This window comes from Olea europaea, unplaced genomic scaffold (assembly GCF_002742605.1).
Source record: "Olea europaea var. sylvestris unplaced genomic scaffold, O_europaea_v1 scaffold1406, whole genome shotgun sequence".
In the NCBI taxonomy this organism is placed as follows: Eukaryota; Viridiplantae; Streptophyta; class Magnoliopsida; order Lamiales; family Oleaceae; genus Olea; species Olea europaea.
The window spans coordinates 190,799-211,858 of NW_019231585.1; the positions used below are offsets into that span (position 1 = coordinate 190,799).

At 35.3% G+C, this 21,060-nt stretch overlaps 2 protein-coding genes across 3 annotated transcripts; both read right to left on the minus strand.

Moving 5' to 3' along the window:
• Positions 1 to 1,608: 1,608 nt before the first annotated feature.
• LOC111375723 (oligopeptide transporter 7) lies at positions 1,609 to 4,794 on the minus strand. Its single transcript, XM_022998590.1, has 7 exons — positions 4,620 to 4,794; positions 4,029 to 4,528; positions 3,846 to 3,943; positions 3,134 to 3,703; positions 2,808 to 3,063; positions 2,525 to 2,707; positions 1,609 to 2,450 (listed from the first exon to the last, which is right to left on the minus strand). Exons 1-7 carry the CDS (start codon positions 4,654 to 4,656, stop codon positions 1,839 to 1,841), a joined length of 2,256 nt encoding a protein of 751 aa, XP_022854358.1. The 5' UTR covers positions 4,657 to 4,794; the 3' UTR covers positions 1,609 to 1,838.
• Positions 4,795 to 15,424: 10,630 nt separating this feature from the next.
• LOC111375724 (zinc finger HIT domain-containing protein 2) lies at positions 15,425 to 20,616 on the minus strand. Of its 2 annotated transcripts, XM_022998591.1 has the most exons (7): positions 20,377 to 20,616; positions 20,161 to 20,270; positions 18,281 to 18,379; positions 17,729 to 17,801; positions 17,341 to 17,494; positions 16,735 to 16,776; positions 15,425 to 16,642 (listed from the first exon to the last, which is right to left on the minus strand). In XM_022998591.1, the coding sequence occupies exons 3-7, from the start codon at positions 18,358 to 18,360 to the stop codon at positions 15,765 to 15,767; spliced, it is 1,227 nt and encodes a 408-aa protein (XP_022854359.1). In that variant the 5' UTR covers positions 18,361 to 18,379; positions 20,161 to 20,270; positions 20,377 to 20,616; the 3' UTR covers positions 15,425 to 15,764. The 2 variants fall into 2 exon arrangements, with proteins under 2 accessions (XP_022854359.1, XP_022854360.1); XM_022998592.1 differs by lacking the exons at positions 20,161 to 20,270; positions 20,377 to 20,616 and adding an exon at positions 19,308 to 19,667.
• Between the last annotated feature and the right edge of the window lie 444 nt (positions 20,617 to 21,060).

Below are 21,060 nucleotides of genomic sequence, written 5' to 3' on the forward strand. Positions count from 1 at the left end.
CCACCACTATTTGTCCTAAAGTCTCTGAAAACTGCAGCAACCAAAAAATCACAATCGAGTCCCGAACGTCCGAAGAACAACGCTGTCCAGATTCTTCTGCGTACCCTGAAACAGAAAACTTCCAACACGAAAAATGTTAGAAATAATACAAGGAACAAACTGTCTGAAGGAAGCTTCCCCAGAAACTTCCGCACGCGCCCACACGCGCCACGCCGGAGAAGCCACGCGCCGCCGTCGCCGGCGTCCGTCTCCCACACGCGCCGGTCACACAGCACCGCCTCCACCTGCAGATCACGAATTCGGCCTCCTTTTCACCAAACTCCTTCTGTATTGGTCAGAAAACACCAAAACAGTGGCTGATTTTTAACAGTTTTCTTGACAGTTTTTCGATCTGATTTCTGCCTCGTTTCTGCCGATTTTTTGGACGATTTCTGGTAGATTTCTCGAGCCAAAACCTTCACCTTGAAGCTCTGATACCAATTGTTGCGGAAGCTCTCTCAAAAGGATCTTCAAACGGTGATTTTCCAGGCTCAGTCCAACGTACCTTTCTCTACCAACAACCAATCCACACGGCTCCAAACCACAACCAAATTGATTCACCTTGGTTGCTATACAATCTTACCCACGTAGGACAAGAAGGGATGATGATTTATCGCCACAAAGGCTAGGAGAAGACACCACAAAGGTATACTATGAAAGAACTACCAATTGCACACGTTATACAAGCGTTTTGGACACTTCTGGACACCTTTTTCTCACACAAAAGGAGGGCAGCCGGGATTCACTAGTTTCTTCTCTCAAAATCACACAATCATCATCACAAAGAGGCTAGGGTTATATTCATATATATACTCTAGGGTTAGGCTTTAAGTTGGGCCACTAAAGGGGTAAGCGGGCCAAGATTCAAGCCATCCATAAGGAATACAATTGGGCCGGGTGTAGCTCATGGACTTGGTTGTTGGACTTATTTCATTCATCGGCCTATGCCTATGAAATAATATTAACCCACGTTAACATCATAGCCCGGGATTTATTGGGTATCAAAAACCCAACAACTACTTGGTTTATGTCATATCTTTAATTTGAATTTTAAACTAGGCAAATTTTTCAACTGCAATCTGTTCATGGTAAAATTTGGATCGGATGATTTCATTGATGAACAATTACAATTAAAGATCAATGTAAATACCATCTACAAATCATCTTACCTAACTATGAGTTTCACCTCCTAAATTTGCTGGTCTAGATGCGTAAATTAGAAGAGGAGAAATAGTTACTTGAGAGGAAGATATTTTAATTGCATGCTTTCTTCAAATAGGGAGGTGGTGGCTGCCCCGTATTAGTATTCTGATAACCAATTTTGGTTAAGAATCACCCTTTATTTATTTGTCCTTGAGCTTCTTTGACAGCCTTTTGCGAGCCTGTAATTGACAAACGGTTTTGGATCCTTATGCAAACTTTCTGTCTTAATGCTTCCTTCACGTGTTTCCTTCTACTCAAATGGGTTCGCAGTTTTTGTTTTTAGGGGTTAACACGATCAAACACCAGTATATTATCGTCTTATGGTGGAAGTGGAGCCTTGCATTCACAGAATTATGAAGACTTTACTAAATAATATTATTGTTTATTTTCAATGATGAAGATCAAAGATAGCGCAATAAATCTTGTAATGTACCAACACGGTGAAAGAATCCATCACATGTAGTTATGCACAAAGTCAGTCGAGTTTTTGCATAATTTTGTTGATGCTGCTGATGCAGCATGATTTTCTTCACAACATAAATAGAGCAGCAGTCTATTTACTAAATGAAGTTCAGAAATCAATCGAATTCTTTGTATTATGATAGAACAGGGCAGCTTTCAAAGGCGATCCCTTTGGCCGTAGGGCAGGACGCATATGGACATCCATCAAGATCATTTCCCCACCAATCGATATTGATGTTTTCCAAGCCCAAGCACAGGTACAAGAGAACACCCATAAAGGCCAGGCCAGCATCCAGGGCACCCGAGAGGACATAATTGTGACGCTGCCACAAGTCTGGTCGATATCTGTACACGACATAGCCAGATAGGAAACCTACAATGATCCAGGTTGTGTAATTAACTGCAGTTGCTGGTGGCATCTGTCCACAGGCGCCTATCAGAACTGGCATGTTGATGAGTCTAATCCACTCTTGATTCGGGAAGGCCTTTGTAGCAAACCAAACTAACAGAGGAGCTATGGCTCCACCAAGGAAGAACCAGTTCACCAATCCATAAGTACCTTCATCTCCAAAAATCTTTCGAGGGCCAATCAGACCCCAAATTACCGATGCATCATAAAAGACATGATCACCTGGGCAAGTCCACACACTGTCAGAGGATGCTGTTTCACAGATACCAGGGATTGTTTCCATTAACCACCAAGCAGTTCCCAAGTACACTAAACTAGCTATAACAGTCCCTACAACCTGATAAAAAAAGGATAAAACTATCAGAAAATGCGTACAAGATAATGTAAGTACTTTGCTAGATAAAAACCAACCTGTGCCATGAACATTGTTCTTGGAGGAATTTTCATATAGTGACCAAGCTTGAAGTCTTGGAGGAAAGTAATAGCTTGTGTCATACTTATGTAACCGTAAACTTTGAAGCACATGTTAGCCACTGGATATCCAGGATAAATATATCCAATTATATACTCAGTGATGATGTTCAAACCTGGTGACTGTAATTTGGAATAATTTTATTCGTAGATGTCAATAATTTGATCAAGACTAAATGATTAATCGAAAAGTGCAGAACGAATACCATATAGTTGACATTACTTGGTTAGTGATGGCAGTAATGATACCAATCGGGAGAGTGAAGAAAATGGCAATAAAACAAGCTAGTATAACACCCCACCATGGCAGCTGAAGTTGCTCCTTGTAATATTCACACGCGAAGATAGTAAGTGCAATATTTACCACAAGGATGCACCAAAACCACGATTCAGGAACTTGATTGTACTTGCTCATAAGTTTTGTGTGTATGTCCATCTTCTTCTCTTTAAAGCTAGACTTGCTTTGCTCCCATATCTCTCTGTATTTAACGACTGATAAATATGACTAGCTAGTAATTTCTATCAATAGCAAAATATTGATTACTATACCTTCCATGGAACAGAAGAACGTGCATGACTGTAGCACTGAGTGCAGCAAAGCCAACACCATAAGTCATGGCAAAGAATGTGCTGAGGTAAAGAGGTCCTTCTTTATTGTAGGCTTCAGTATCAAGGTGGAAATTAGAGTCAATTATGCTTGAAATGTTATAAATCTGGCCTGAGCTGGTGAAGAGATCATCCGAAAATATTGGGAATGTTTTGGCTTTGTAAATGTTGAACCAGTAGCTCAAGGGAGTCACAACATACATAACAAGGAAAAATCCAGCAGCAACATTGGCAGTGGCAAACCACGGGCTCGCTAATGGACTTCCAAGGTAGGATGAAATAGTGGACCAGTCGAGTCCAACAGCTCCTATACCGAGCCCTTTAAGACCTGAGCCAATTTGTTGGGCTAGGATTGATTTGGGAAAGATCCAACAGATCCATGATAGGGAGGTTAACATTTGAAAGAGATAACCAGGAAATATGTAGTAAGCAAAGCTGCAGATGAAGGCAATTATGAAAAACTGAGTTCGGGATACTCCACCCTTGGGCCGTTTTTCTATCTCGTGCAGAGCCCTGTTATAGCATTTTCAATGTGAATTAGATGGACATCTATGGCTCTGATTTTGGATTTTTGGCTTCAAAACTTTTATGCACAGAGGAAGACGTGTAAAGTAAAGCAATCTGTTATATTGTCAGGATGAAGATGAAAACTTGCCTGAACAAGGAGACTTGGACTAGATTGGCTGGCCACCACATAGCTGCTGGCTCCACAAGATACCTTCTGAAAATACCAGCCCATCCAAATCCCAACACCTACCAGTCAAACCCGAAAACCAACTAAAAAACCAACCAAAAATCAAGATTTGTGGATTAACGATGAAAATAGATGAGATCTTACCTGTGTTGTAATGATAACAATCAGAGAAACGAAGAAGGTAATCTGCTTCTTATAGAAGACCTTAACAGCAGTAACAACATGAATGGCATAGACTGTGCCAGCACCTGAATTCGCAAATATGGTGATAAGAACATGTTCTTTTACATTGAATGGACCTGGATTCATCGTAAATTCCCATCGTGATCCTTTGAAAAATACACGGTCTGTGATCTTTGCAGCCATGAGTTGGCCTAAAGGAACTACTGCGATCTGAGCAGAGATAGCAGTGATGGACAAAGGCTCAGTCCGGTACCAGAAAAACTGGTTGAGAAATGATAACAGGACACATGAAACAGTCCCCAACACCCACATTCGAAAGGTGAGTACTGGTAGAGATGGATCATCAGTAGTCGAAACGGTGAGAGCCACCTGTTGGATTGGCGAGTTTTCTTCAGGTTCAGGCAACTCGTTGACCTCAGATAAAGGGCTGTAGTCTTGAATTTCCCCATGAAGTTTTGATACTGGAAAAACATGTTATAGCTTAACAGCAAGAAAAAGAACAGAACCTGAATTGTACTAAAAAGGTGTAATCTTGTTGATAAAGAGACTTACTTAGAGGGGCTCTTATTTCATAAGAGGATTCTTCCATTTCTTTCTTTGAGTTATATGGTGAATCTGAATCTTACCGAATTTGTATTACAGCCAGGAATATAAAGCTGTAACTGAATCATTAATAAATGCCAAACCAATGAAAGTGATAAGTGATATTAAAATAAGATGATTTTTACTGCCTTAATCACCAAATAAACTGGACGGTCCCAGCTCTTGTGTATACAGAAGGTAGTTTTAAATGCATTTACCATTAATTTGGCCAAATTTGAAGATGGGGTTGGGACCCAACACCTCGGGTGTGTTATACCACAAAAGTTGTATCAGAATACAGTTGAGATCTTGGGATTATGCATCAGTCTTTGTCCAGACCTGGGCGTGTTATTTTACTTTTCAATTCAGTTCTGAGTTCTGCTGTAAAAATGAAGAAATAAATATCTAAAGATATTATTCAACTCGCAGAACATTCAAGAAATCAGTCTAATGAATGCAAAATTTGAAGTTCAACCAAACCAAATGCAACACGAAACGTGGAAATATTAATTTTTCTAAAAGAATAATGCTGTTCATAGTCAAATTTGATAGAACTCGCCCCTATTGACCGTTGGATAATAAATTGAGGGTCCGAGGCCCACTGGATTGGTGATAAACACAATTCGTATTGTAACTACTCATTTTAAAAAGTAGGAAAAGGAACTGTACATTCTGTTATGGACATCTAGATCGATCCCAAGGACCCTCTTATGTGCTACGTCCTACTTCTATTGCAGATAGATGTCGAGCCACCTCTGCTATTACGATGGTATTGAAATAACAAGAACCGTGACAATACTAAAATTGATGCTAAAACTTTTCGGGGTAGTATTAAGATTTTCTTGTCCTCAGTTGTGTTCCAAGTTGCTCTCACTTTGCTATGGGGGATACTCGTCGCTGAAAACCAAACCAATTTGGTCTTTCGTTGAAAATATCTTTGATGAAATGCAGTCCTAACCCAATGCCGCATTAGGTTAGGTAGCTGGATGATAATTGCTCCTCCACATCCCGTGCAGCTATATAAAAAATCTAATTATTCAATATTTTACTTAGAATTTATTTAATATTACTTAGATAATAATTTTTTACAAGTTCTCGATTCAACTTCTTTCAAATACATCTTTGCTATTAACGTTTATAACACTATCACCATCTTCAATGAATAAAATGGCCTCCATTGCCCCCCAGGGCACATCTCAACTGGCAAAGATGAGGGCGCTTCAAAGCTGGCAGATCAGAAGTCGTGAGCTCGATTCCTGGAAGGCTCTTGGAAGGCAGATATTCTCCTGGAAGGCAGAATTTATCCTGGAAGGTTGGAGCTCTACTGGAAGGCAAGGTGCAAAGATGGGAAACGACTTGCTTGGCATTTTGGCAGATCAGTTGGGGGGCTGGGGGGCTCTTGAGCACTGGTCAGTTTGGGGCACAACCTGCGATTTAACATGTCTGCAGCTTGAGGGGCCAAGGTGTAGACTCCAAGATTTAGTCACTGTAAAGTGGATACCTGGATATCAAAAGGAAAAAAAAAAAAAAAAAAAAAAAAAGGGCCACCATTAATAAACTTAAAGTCTGAAATTAAGTTCATTTTAAGTCTATAGAGTTTTCAAATTTCAATAGAAAAAGAATCAAGTAAGAAAGTTTTGTATGAGTTTTAGAAACGTTTTCAAAAGTTTCTATTTTTAAAACATGCCTTGAACGAAAATACTAAGAGTGCGTTTAATTTGCTGTTTCGAGGTCATTTCCAGTTTTCAGCTTTTTTAAAACACTCAAAACGTGTTTGGTATGTTATTTTCAAAAATGCATTTTTGAAAACAAGAAAAATTTTACAACATAAAACTCAAAATAAATTTTTCACGCTTTGAATGTCTTCAATGAAAATACTCAATAAACTCAAAACGAGGAAAATGAATTTAAAATTTTCTTAAATTAAAATAATTAATAAAATCACACAAAACCTACTCAAATACAATTTTAAAAAAAAATTATCACATATTAGTATAAAATTGATATCTTACTAAATAATCAAATTAATTGAAAAAAAAAGTCATAGAACTACTTAAATTTTTTTTAACCAAATGCATATTCTTGTTTTTGTTTTGAGAAACAATTTTTCGGAATGATAAATCAAACGCATTTTCTGCAATCTTAAAATAATTCCTCAAAATAAAAAACAGAAAATAAATTGAAAAAAGAAAACAGAAAATACAAACGCAAACCAAATAAATCCTAATATTTTAGAAGTTTCGTGTATCTTTGTTCAATACTAATAAAGTGTGAATAGACAAAGTATTTGAGCTTTAATTTTGACAGAGAGAGAGCCAAGTGAAATTAGTTTTGTTGATGTCAAATTTTCCTTGTTGCCTAACAAATACACCTAATTCTTTTACGTTGGAAGTATTGTAGGTGAAAAAGATGGACCCTTTTCAGAGATCCCAGATACTAGAATCCATACATGTTGGCCATCGGATGACGTTGTGCCACGACACACCTGTCCATGTCCACATTCTTTGTCACACCCAGATATTAATTATTCACTTTTGAATATTCTTCTTTCCTATAAAGGCTTCAAATTTAGGTTAGGATTTTAGCTACACAAAAATCAATATATGTCTATGTTTGGGTCAACAACCAATTACTTATAATTTCGGTGAATTTTAATTTTAATTACATATTCATAACTATTATCCACTTACGGGTTTGTGACGTTTGATATTTGTTGATAGAAGTTGAAGGGTCCCATTAAACGTGTGGTGAAAAAGTGAATAAAAATGTTGATCCAATAAAATATGTGATTAAAAGTGAAATTTGACCAACTTTTAACAAACAAAAGCTATACAAAACAAGCATTTATTTCATTTCCTGAATCATCTTATTACGTGCTTGTTTGTGCCCTATTATTTGTGAGTAATGTATTATAGAATAGTGATTGACGTTAAAATGTGATTAAAAAAGAAGAATTATTTTTTGATTTACGTGTAATATTATTTTATTGAAAAATGTGTGATTGAAAATAAGTACTGTAAAAAAAATAATATTGTAGAATGTGATAGAATGATAGACAAATAAAACCTACATTATAAGTGATAATACCATTCAATTCCTAGGCACCCGCAGATCACATTCCTCAGTATTTCCCTGGGCCACTCTATCTAACTTCCAAGTCATCTTGCTCAGTGTGACCTCTCCTTGGGCCTGAACAAAGTCCCTACCCTACAAGGGGTCTACCCAACTTTTTTGTAACCAAACCATAATGAAAGTGCTAGGAGTTCAATCCTTTATGATTATGATAGATGTTCTAATTCTCAAGATATTACCTCTCCAAATTCTATATATACCAAGTAGCTATTTGTTATTCAACTACATTATTCAATATTCAGCTTATAGCTTCACGCATATATTCTCTTCAATAACTTTTTAGGTATCAAAGGGTTAACGAAACAACGCCAGTACATTATTTGAAAGTCATATTCGTGCTCGTCTTTCGCCTACATGTTCCAAGTATACATAAAATGAACACGACTCAGTTGTACAATGAATATTGTCTTGATATGTTTGAGTTATACTACAAGTATAGAAAATATTAGACAGAATTTTTGCAAAACAATACTTGGCAAAAATTCATTGGTTTTGAACTCAATATGGACATATTGCACCGTATATGTCCTGCTACGCAGGGAATTATTCGATATGTTTGGATGGGTTTTTGGGAGTTCAAAAAGCACTTTTAGAATATCAAAAGCATTTTTATATAAACAAAATTTGCAATTATTTGTTTGGGGTCAACGACGTGCTTATTGAATCTATCCTCACTTAAATTTTAATTTTTTTAAAAAAATAATTATATTACCACTACTTACATATAAAATTTTATTGTTTCACGAAAAATATAAACCTATTTTTTTTCTTTCTTTTCTCTCAACAGCCGTTTACAGCTTTTCCGTCAAATGAAAATAGTCTCCAAATTTCTCTCTCCAGAAATGCCACAATCAATATTTCAGGTAATGAACTTGTTTTTCAATATATTTTCAATAATACGTCATTTTTACGATGTCAACCTTCTTGATTTCTGTATTCAGCAAAATTAATTACGAGACTTGAGAAAAACGAAGAGAAACTAACCAACGTGATTATCATTGAAGTAGGGGGATCATAGTTGACAAAATATCATATTCGTAGCCGAATTTCACTCGCTAACATTTTGTGAAAGTGTTAAAATTGGGATTATATGAACACAAATATTGTAATTTTTTTTATTGGATTAGGATTACAATGTAAAATTGTTGTGACGTATTTAATAAAATATATTTTAACTGTGGTGTGATTATAATGTGGTATACCAAGTAAATTTTGTGATGGTAATGTAATTACTCTTTTAAAAATTACTATATTCATTCACGTTCATTTCAAAATTATCCTTATTCACTCTAGACCTATGGGACTAAGAACCACGTCTTGAAGTGGTGCACTCACTCCTTTAACGACCAAGATTTGGAGGTGCTTATCTATTTCATGAGATTTTAGTCTTGGAGTTGGAGATGAACTTAATATCTCTATGAAATTTTTAATAGTATCCGAACATTTTTAAAAGATTTTTTAAACATAAAATTCTCTCTATTTTAAAGAATCAATTCTTAAAATTTTGTTCCAATAAACTCTTTAAATTAACAATTTAAAATAAGGAATGGGTTTGGATCTCAAAACTTAAAGATTCAAACTCGCTCTCTATAATTAAATGCACTCAAACTATTTCAATTTTCAATGCAGAAAAATAGTATAACAATTTGGTAAGAAGTCAGTGAAAACAAAAGATAAAAAAAAATAATAATAAATACTTTTTGAGAGTAATAAAAGTAAGTGATAAAAATAAAGAGCCTCTTGGAGCATTTGAAATTTTTTGCCCTCTAAATTTATAATATTCTCTAAATTGTGAAATATGTTCTTTAAAAATAGAGAGTTTCTTGAAGATGCTCTGATAAGTTAAGCCTTCTCTTTTCTTCCGGATGGGTTTGATTAGAAAATTTTACATGGAAAATTGTCCTTTTTCACCCTAATTTCAAATTTTGGGAATGTTTGATTATCATTTTTTCCATTAAAAATATACATTTTCTTTTCTAAAAAATATTTTTCATGCCAATCACTACCAGTCTGCTAGCAAACTTTTTTCCGACCAGCAAAAGATTTTAATTGAGCAATAAATTCTTTTATTTTTTGCTACTTGTAGGTGAGTCTCTAAATCCATCATTTCTCTTCCATTTTTCCCCTCTCTAGAGACTTTCAAGAGGAGAGACTTTTCTCCAATTAATCGACCCGGGTCGATTAATTGATTATATTTCCATTTGCATTAGCAGAAAACCCAGAAAATAATAATAATAAATAAATATGTAAATGGTCGAGTACCCCATTCTCCACTTTCTCCTCTTTTTGATTTCACTGAATCTGCATTTTCACGGAAGAAGAAGAACCCATTCTTAAAAAAAGGGCTGTGGTTTAAAAAAACAAATTAAAGTGACTGACTTTACTGGGTTATATAAGTAAACTAGTCAGAGTTGAACATACATTGCACATTATTTAAAAATATTTTACAAGTGTAGTAAAAGTGATATTTGATATCAATTTATTAGCAGGCTTGATAAGTCTCAATCGAACTAAAAATAATAAAATTTAGAATATAAATTTAAGAAAAGAAAAGTATATTGTCAAAATTCAACTTCTTTTATTCAATTTTTTTGTGATGATGAAATACTACAATTGAGAAACATTTTTATACTACATTTGGTACATAAGAATTAATTGCTAATATATAAATTTAAATTTTCATTAAAATTTTTAGATACATGAATAGGAATAAATTTATCTATAATAACTCTATATTTATGTATATTAATTGAGAATTTATTACACGAAAATTGGGAGGATTTGATAAATCTCAAACAAACAAAAGAAAATAAAATTTAAGAAAAATTGCAGTAGCGGTCTCTAACCTTCTCATTTTGTGCAGATTTACCCTAATATTTTATTTTGTACCAGTGAAGGTCCTTAATATTTCATAAATATGCACTTGAGGTCCATTTGGACGGAAACCGTCTAAAACACTGTTAATTGACCGGGAAAATTCCTTGAATTATTTGTTATCGCGAAGATTTTATTGGATGTTGATCCTAAATTTTCTAAGTCAACTGGCCGTGTTTGGACGGTTTCCATCCAGACGAACCTCAGGTGCGTATTTATGAAAGTTTAGGAATCTCCGCTGATACAAAATAAAGGTTAGGTAAAATCTGCAAAAAAGTGAAAAGACTAAGGACCACTACTAGAATTTTCCCTAAAATTTAAGGTAGAAATTCAAGAGCGTACTCTCAAAATTCAATTTTTTTACAATGATGAATTATTACGAATGGGCAACATTTTTATACTACATTTGATACATAAAAAGTAATTGCTAATACATGAATTTAAACACCTATTAACATTTTTAGATACATGAATAGAAATAAATTCATTTATAATAACTCGAAATTCATCAAGATTTATTGATTCTAGATTAATATGAATGTTAATTAATTAAACATTAATAACAAGAAATTCATATATGATAAGGATTTTATAATATTTATTACATATTGAAAAATGAAAAGTAATGTACTAATGAAATATTGAATTTTAGTAGGGTTAAAATCGTCAAAAAAATAATTATCACTTGATGTGATATTTAACTCATATTTGGTACCGATTAAAATTTAGATTTTAATCTAAGTTAAAGTCAACGCTTCATTTCAGCTGTATATTTAATGTGTTTCACAATTTTTCAACTGAATATTTCATCAACTTTTATCAAAATTTACTAAAAGTCTAATTTTAATCCACGGCAAATATGGGCTAAATATATCATAGATAACTAATTTAAAAATAATAAAATGGAATTCATACATGACAATTATTTATAGTATTTATTACATATTAAAAAACATAAAATATTATTGAAATAATTGAATCATAATAGGATTCATATATGACAATTATTTTGTAATATTCATTACATATTGAACCACAAAAATTGGGCTATTATGAAAATAATTGTATTGTAGTATGATTTTGTTGGATATTGGTTAAATAAATTGAGAATTGAAAATCGATTAAAGTTCGTATCGAATTTGGCCAAATACTCAAAAGCTCGACTCAATCCGTTTAGGCAAAATTGTTTGCCACTTCGCCGCTTCGGGGCGCACAAACGGGGATCGACCTGCTCGGTCAGGTCGCGAGGGTCGAGGGGGCAGCGCCCCTCGTGGGGGGTTGGGGGCAACGCCCCCGAAAGAGAATTTTGATTTCTCTGCATGTATTGAAGGGTATATTTGGCATTTCGAAAACCAATATCGGATGAATGAGAAATTACGAAAAAGACCTCAACCATTAGTGAATAGACACCTTTTCATAAAGGTGCATTGTTTGGAAAGGGTGCATGGTTTGGCCTCAACCATTTCGTCCACACCCCTTCATGGTCTATAAATAGGACCCTTTGGGTGTCCTATTCCTCACAGTTTGATATGCAAAAACGTCTCTCATCCTCTCTTCTATCCAAAATCAAAATCATTTCATTTATTTTGATTTTCTTTCATTTCATCTGTGGAGTACATAAGCCTACATTGGGTTCGTTGTACTTGTGTTTTGGAGTGCTACAAACACAAGTGTAGCCGCTGTATCTTGGGAGTCGATTGTCGAAATCCGTAGGCACCGTTGCGGGGCAAATTCGACTTAAGGACAAAGAGTCCAACTCTTGCCTCGGCTTTATCACCATCATTATACTTATTTCGGCGTCACTATTCACAAAATTCTTCCAACAGATTAAAATCGTTCAAATAATGATTTCACTTGATGTGATATTTAATCTTTGTTCGATCCCTATTATTTTCAAAATATATTTCCGTGTCTCTTATTTTCAATCACATATTTTTTAATAAAATAATATTACACGAAAATTTAAAATATTTTCTTATTTTTTAACCATGTATTCTCATTAATCTACAATTCTAAAATGCATTATTAGCCAAAAGTGAGGCTCAAACAAGCTCTTAATATATTATAAATATACATGAGTTAAAAATATAAAATGAAAAAAAATTAAATTAAAGTGGATACATATTATATAAGAATGATGGATGAAGATCACGACTTCTTACTTTTTTTTCTATTGAATAAAAAAAAAAATCGATTAACTTTTTGGCAGAGCTCTATCATTAAAAGTCTCTACTCATAATAGTCGCATCAAATGGACCCTTGAGGTAGACGTGAGTAGATGTTACTCGATATTTTCATCAGAAATCAAATAGCATAGGAGTCCATACTTATTAATCAAATCACTTTGTGAGACTCCAAATCCTACTTTTAATCAAATCAATTTAATTACGTGAGTAGGTAATGGTGCCACCAATGTATTGAAATATTGAAGAGGACAATCGACAGCCTGTAGTGGGTCCAATTATACACGATAACATATGTTGCACGCTATTCTCAAGGAACCAGTCAATTACCAAAAACTCTTTTTATTAGTGTAAAGTAATTTTAATTGACAAAATATTTTTAAGTTCTGAATTATATTTATCATCAAATATTATAAGATCAAGTTTCATTAAAATAACATTGACCCACCTAACGATGATTGTAAGCAACTAAAAATGTCATGAAACTCAAAATATTTGAATCGAATGGACATTTGATAGGTTGGCGTAATAACGTAATAGATACGTTAAAATGAAATCTATTTTCTAATTGTGTACTCATTTATTGACTTGATGGGATCTTAACAATATTTTTAATATATAGAAGAGGGCGAAAATAAAATAAAAAAAGATTTTTCCTTATTCGATTGAATAAAAAGAAACTCTCCCGTCTCTTTTTGTCGGGCTCCACTCTATGTGGGTATCTAAGTCGTCTCGCTTCTCCCTAAAGAGCGGAAGATTGGAAGCTCCTTTCTTAGATAAAAGCTTGATTTCAGTCGGTTGTCAATGCATTCATTGATCAAATTGTTATAATCTTCTACGTTTCCAGGAAGACAAACTTAGAAAATGATGTTACAAATTGCGGCCTATAACATGAACGGTTTCATCTCAACTATCTACATCAAAACTACCAACTTGAATCTGGGTTTTGTCTAATATCTAAATCCGTTTGAAAATCATGGTTATTGGTTTCCTACATTACAAATTCCATGTATCTAACTTCACTTGCTGCTCTCATCAGTTCAACTTCACAAAAAGGCTGGCTTAAGGATGTAATCCAGTTTCTTCGAGGGACAAACAGAGTTGAGTTTCTCTGGATCGTAGATGGTTCGAGGAAAGTCGGAGACGAGGTTGTAACTCTCGACTTCTAAGCAACCCAAAGAACGAAAATAATCGTAAACAGATTGTGTTGTGGCTGTACAATAAAACCTCCTCCCCCTGCGTTCTCCATTTGGAAAAAGAACCAAAGCCTGAGATTATAACCATGGATTGGATAGGTAATAATGCTAAAATAATTAGGTTACAAAATTGTTCGAGATATCTCCCTTCTATTTGCTTAAAACATTCACATTAGCTGAATATAACACAAAGTTATGGATGAAAATACCAACAAAATTACGCCATAATATTGAATATCTGATGAATTACAATGAAATTTCTCATTCTCAATTATTTACAGTTATTAATTAACAGGTTTTTCGTCAAAATAATAATAATAATAACAACAACAACAAGAAGCAAAGGTGTTCAAAATACATTTACACTGACAGAAGTGTCCAGCTGCTGCATTAAGAAGAAATAACCACATGTTAATTGGAGAGCTTTAAGCAAACTTTTCAGAATGAAGGAACAGAAACTCAATACATCAACTAACTGCAAGAAATCACGAATTCTTAGCAAACACATCCAAACTTCAGTAAGATCACGAGAACTAAGATGTCACAACTGAATTATGTCCCAAATAAACAAGAATATGTTAAATATAAATAGGTTAAATGCCTCCTAAGTAAATTTATATTATACAAACACAACTGAGAAATTTGAGAGATGCTCAAAAATTATTATGAAAAGTTACCCCATATGTTATCTTCAATAGCTCTGTTATACATTAATGGAAATTTACCTGTACCTAGTAAACTTAACTATATCTCCCCAAAAAATTTTACAGGTGACTTGACAGTAATCTAAACCTTTAAAACAATAAAGAAAATAAATTCTGAAATTTAAACGAAAGGATCAGGCAGGTATTCTTTAAAAAAAAAAAAAAAAAGAAGAAGGTTGAACCCCAACCTTGAGGGCCCCACCGCCTCGCCCCTAGAATTTTGTGAGGGAGTTAAATCGTGGGATATACCCCAGCAAGTCAGGGAACAAAAGCTACATGTACACTGCGCCTACAAGGAGTCCAATTCCATGTCTTAGGAATCGAACCCCCACACTGCGACTGTCAGCAAAACGTAAAATAACCTCACTCATATATCCGATGTTGGGGAAGTATAGAAGAGTAAAATCACCGAGTACCTAAAGCAAAAATAAATTGAAAAAGAAGCCAAGAAAGATCCCAATAAAAAAAAGAAGTCATTTTTCCATTACTAATGGCATGACACAGTACACTGTTACTAATGTACTTCTTCCTTCAACGAACAAGTGGAACTTAAAATAAGTATGTCATAATATTCCATAGCTTATTTACTTGTAAGTAAACCATTTAAGCTTATCAAATCACGCTCCTGGTTTATGTGTTTTAGAAGCATCCGAAATGCAATTGGTGTAACTCATCACATCACAAACAAAAGAAAAAGGAAAAAAGCTCAACTTTCATACCTAACTTCACACCTGTCTCTGGAATAATAAAAAAAATCCATAAACTTAATTTTCAGGGATAAATAACTGCCGGCTGATTAGACAATGGATACAACATAATTACAGATTCTCAGTATATAGAGATCCAGCACTTTTTGAGAAGGGTGACCTGTACAAAGCTCCTTTAGTTGGCTGGGGATTCTTTCGCAGTGGCTGTAATTTCCACTAGCATTGTATGATATTTCCATTATATGGAACAGGCAAGTAAAGATTCTTCGGCAACAAATGGAAAAGTACAGTGAAAGGATACTAGAGAGGAAGCTATTCACTATATCTCCTTAATCAAAGGCTTGCCTGTTCTTTCCACTTTCTCTGTTCTCACAGCACCTCTTTTACTAACCACACATTCCACAGCTGATGATTTCTCTTTATTCACTAGCGCAGCCAAGGAAAGCCACACTTCAGCCGGCTGCTCGTGAACCCAACACATTATGAAGTAAACCTTCCGCTCAGCAGATTTAAGCTTGTTCTTGATTTCCACCCTTTTTGACTTTTGCAGTTTCTCCGACTTCAGCTCTTTCTCAGCTGCCAGAATCAGCCTCTGTGTATCACAAAGCAAGCAAACTAAAGCTGCACCTCCTAGATTAAGTAGGCTAATTACATCATCGAGGAGCCCCAATCCGAATTGCAAGCCACCCATATGCCTGTATGAAGAAGATGAAGTTTGCTCCAAGCAATGCAACAAAGCTTCCAACACTGTCCCAGGTTGCCCACCTTTACCCAGGACAGAAGATACACTAAGCAATACCATCGTAGATTCTTGCGCATCTGATTGCCAGTCCCCATTGTACAGTCGAAGTGTAAAACAGTAACTGTAAATAATGTCAATGAGATGAACAGCTAATAGAGGGGATGGACCAGCAGTACTAAGCCTGCTAATTGGTGGTAGTGGAGTTCCAGGGCCGGGTGGAATGTCATGGAACTGATTGCCTTCCATATAATTTTCTGATGATTCCACAGAATCTTGCTGAACAAGTGGTTGTACAAGGCTAGCTCCATCTTGGCTGAGTGATATGTATTTAGCAGAAGGCTTCAGCCACCATGGATCCCATGGCTTAATCAACTTGCTGAGCTCTCCCGAGGCTACAGCTCTCTGGAAATGCTTCCTCTCCTCAGCAGACAAATCATCAATGCTTATCTGGTTTCCTAAGATAAAGCGAAATAACACTTAGATCAGTTCAAAAGAGCAAACAAAACAGTGTTATAAGCAAGAACTGAAAGAGAAGATTAGCGCATACCAGACATAATCTTCTGAATAGTCTCCTCTGACAGAAATGAATCTGAAATTGAAATAATTGGCCAAATTAGCAGGTGATGGGGGAATAACAGCTAGAGGATTCATAACTTGGAAAAAAGAACAAAGCAGGAAAGTTTATACAAAGCATACACAATAACATGTATGCAAGATAGTTTCTTCCAGATAACAAATACGGTCAGTACCTGAATTTCCTTTCGTAATAGGTCTTAGTAGAGCCAAAAAAAAGGCTCAAGTAAATTACTATTGATTACAAAACTACAAATATAAATGTTGTCAAACTCATTCACTTAGGTAATAATAAAGTAAATTACAAGCAAAATATCTTTGTGTTGGAAGGAGGGGGGGATTAAAATAATGCTTTATCCTTACAATCTTAATACTTTTTCTTTCATCATTAGCCTCCAAACACAGAATCTCATATAAATAAAGTTGCTATTTAGAATTTCAGGAATCGAAATATATATCCAATGCCATTAGCCCTGAGCATACCATGGACATTCAGAAGATAATTTTGCTCAGTCTGTAAATGACAGACATATATAGAAGTGCACGTCATCAAGAAATGCTGAAGGTAGGAAAAGCATACCATCTTCATCCATGCTATCTGTCTCCTCTTCCTCATGAAATCGTTTAAGAATATCTAGCATTTTTTGTTTAGTTTCATTATCAGATTGCAGCTGCTGCAGTTCTTCAACAACATTCTCTTTCATAAAGGATTCAGTGCACCGAAGACTATGAGACTGCCAAAGTACCAAACATAAATCACAAAAAAGGAAAGGCAAATGCCAATAATGTGTAAAGTTTAACATTTTTATGTATTGCACCATTAACCATTTCAAAGGAGGAACTTCTGAATAACTGTATTATGAGTGAGTTTATGTGATTAAAGCTTGGGAACTGTGGCTTTCAATTCACCAATATATGATAGTTTTACCGTCCTCATTGAGTTTGGTTACTCAAAAACAAATACTCACCTTATAACAGTGAAGAGAGCAATATCGAATGTTGCAACGTGGGCAAGTATATTGAGAAAACTGCTTCTCACATCTGCATCATATTTTAGTAAAATTAGCAAAAATCAAACTGCTCCCATCACAGTAGTAGCAGCCCAAAATCGGGGATGACTACATCTGCACCTCACTCTATATCTCTCTTTTATACACGCGCGCATGAATATCTTCAGATACAAGTAAGTAATTTAGATATGCAGTATGGCCAATAAGAAAAAAATCATCAAAATAAATACCATATAAAGGAAGCTAAGGAGAAACAAATTAAAAAAAAAAAAAAGATAAGTAAATTGTTTTCAACTAAAAAATTCCTATGTAGAGACAAAAAGCATACACCTAGCACTTATTCGCAAGATTCCAAACCCACCAAAACATTCCAAGCAATTGAGTTTACATAAAACTCAAGTAAATCCAGTTCATTTACATACTAAATGCAATGTTAAAATCAAAAGAAGTTATTAGCTAAAAGAAAATTAAAGAACAACACAGTTGAATAGCAGTTAAATGACAGCTTACACGCGGCAGATTGTGTGCGACGGATGGTTGAATTGTGTTGACGTGGAAGCTGCCTCCGAAGTGATAACAGTCTCCGACATTGGGAAAATTAATTCAGTCCTGAAATAAAGACTAATATCAATATGTGAGCCGAGAATTTTGGGGCAATTGGAGCTTTTCCAATAGCAGAGAAGCCCTAATTTTGCTAATGAAGCTTAATAGAAATACTGTTTTTTCAAGCGTATTCGAATTCACTCGAACATTTGAAAAATAGCACTAATTGAGGAAAAATCTAGGTTGGCAACCAGAACCAAATTGAACCTAATTGGCTCAGGATTGAGTTGGGTTGGTTTTTGCCCTAATCCCAACCCAAGCCGTGTAGTCCGTTTAGATTTGGGCCCAAAACGTGGGGCTGTGAATTTGGCAGGCAATGACCACTACAACAACCTCGTTGATGCTCTCCTCCTCAAAGGTTTGACTAGCCATGTAATTTAACAAAAATGGGCAGTAGGACAAAGATAGAATGATAAAACTCAATTTTTTAGCAATAAATTCATGTCTGAGTTAACATTAAATTATTAAGGAAGCAACTTCCTCATTTCTCATGCTTCAATCTTTGTCCATAGGAATCCAGCCATTAGTGACTGTAAATCATTAACAAACACTAACAAGATTACAGAGATTTTATGAAGATAAGCACAAGCACTAATGCATTTTAGAAGGAAGCTGGAGCAGAAAACTGTTTGTCCATAGGAATCCATTCAACAGCCAGAAAGCTGTTGGCAGAAGGAATCCAACCATTGTAATCAACTTGTACATATCAAAAACTCGAGCTAATTCCAGTTACTTTGGTAACAGACAAGAAAAGGCCGAAATTTTATATTTTTAGGTCCAACACCCCGAGTTTCGGTCTTGTTCCCTCCACCACAAAACTCGAATTTCAGCCAGATGCAGTCTCACGAAATTCCCGATACAATTTTCTGGAAAGCAATAAAAAATAATGGAGAAGAAAAAAAATTCTAAAAGAGTTAAAGCTTAAATAGCCTACCTCGGAGCAATGAAGTTCCCAATTATTGAGGGCAGGTATTTGGAGACGAGTAGAACAGTGGGAGAAACTTCGAGCGAGAGAGGGGATGAGATGGGATATAAAGTTCAGGTAATGATTTTAATTTTTTTCTTTTTGGTTCAAATATTTGTTTTGGGCTTAGGCGGCTATGGATTTTGGACACGGGCTGATGTCATTTTATAGACAGGCTGTAGTTTAATATGGACACTTACATATAGAAACCAGAATGCAAAAAATAAAACATTAAATCTGTTGCAGCAAGCCAGAGTGGAGCCACTAAGCCAGGATATTCGTTCAATGCGGGCACAAATTTTCTTGACGCCGAACGTCAAGTTTTTCGTTTATGAATTTAATGATAATAAAAATATAAAACAATATTACAACAATACTGAGTACATCCTTAGTCCATATCAGTTGGAAGTTTTGTGACATCAAATTCCACATTATTCGATATCCCCCATCAACATTTTCTAAAAAACAAATCTCTTCATTTGATATCTGGATTTAAACAGTTGATATCCAATTACTACTGGGAGTAATTCAGAATGACAAAAACAGAATAAAAAATATACTGAAAGCAAAAGCAAAGCAATTCACACTTCACATGGAAATACTATAAGCAATTCACATTCACAGGGCAATACTATTTCCAGAATTCTCGCTTCACAAATCACAATTTACAATTCTCAGTGCAATTCACAATTTCACAGGGCATTAGGGCAATACTATTTCCAGAACTTGTGCAATTCACACTTTACAAATCATAGTGACAGAGTAATTAAAGCAACTCACAGTTACAATTTACAAAGGCAGCAAGTTGACCAGCAACACTTACACTGGAAGGAACTGGAATTCTGTCCGGACTCTGGTAGCAAAATCAATTGAATAGCAATCAGCAGAGCAATGTACAGGCAGGCTGCAGTACTTGTTTCGAAGAGCAAAGTGCTATTTTCATATGTTCAAAAGAAAAAAATCAAACATTATTACAATTTACACAAATCAAGATAACAAAGAATAAGAAAAGAAAAACCAGTGTCGTGTTCGGTTTCACCTTCTTCTTCAGTTCTTCTGCTGCTGCCGAAGAATCGCTTGCTTCTACTGCTGCCGTAACCCGTGAGTGCCGTCTACGGTCTAGTCGTCTAGGGCTCGAACAAACAACAAACAGGGACGGAGAGCAGAGGAGGAGGCAGAGACAGCATCTGTGGAGCCAGGACTGGAAGAAGTAGGCAGCGACGATGGCGATGGAGGCTGAGTGGATTGATTGGTTGAATTGAAATGGATGGAATGGGTTGAAACTTATGGAATAATCATGAATGGTAATTATGTATTGGGCCACGTAATGGGCCTTACTTTTTGGCTGGGCTTGGGCATTTGGAGAGTTAAAAAATAGAGGAAATTAGGCCCGATGCTCTAAAAAGTGACTCAATTAGATTAAAACCCTAAATTAATTAAACATAACGTAAACCCCGTAATAATTACTGCAACCTATGTGCCACAGCCAAGTACCCTTTTCTACCACTTTGCATTCTTTAAATTTACCAAATCAATATAATGCACCTATAGATACAGCGTGAGAATGAGCAGAGAGATGGCTAATTCAACACCTAATCAGAAGTATCCATCGACGATGTCATACACGGTGGAGCAACTCGTTGTCGTCAACCCTTACAACCCAAACATCCTTCTAGATCTCGAAAACTATGTGAATGAACAAGTCTCTCCTCAAACATATAGT

What these genes read in the sequence shown, in the direction of transcription:
- LOC111375723 (XM_022998590.1), bottom strand. Translation starts at nt 4,656, where the DNA reads ATGGAAGAATCCTCTTATGAAATAAGAGCCCCTCTAA. An exon ending in TTACTGCCATCACTAACCAA is followed by an intron (nt 2,708 to 2,807) that starts GTAATGTCAACT and finishes TCCAAATTACAG; the next exon opens with TCACCAGGTTTGAACATCAT. An exon ending in GAACAATGTTCATGGCACAG is followed by an intron (nt 2,451 to 2,524) that starts GTTGGTTTTTAT and finishes TTTTTTTATCAG; the next exon opens with GTTGTAGGGACTGTTATAGC.
- LOC111375724 (XM_022998591.1), bottom strand. Translation starts at nt 18,360, where the DNA reads ATGTCGGAGACTGTTATCACTTCGGAGGCAGCTTCCACGTCAACACAA. An exon ending in GCTCTCTTCACTGTTATAAG is followed by an intron (nt 17,495 to 17,728) that starts GTGAGTATTTGT and finishes GTACTTTGGCAG; the next exon opens with TCTCATAGTCTTCGGTGCAC. An exon ending in TATTCAGAAGATTATGTCTG is followed by an intron (nt 16,643 to 16,734) that starts GTATGCGCTAAT and finishes GCTTTATCTTAG; the next exon opens with GAAACCAGATAAGCATTGAT.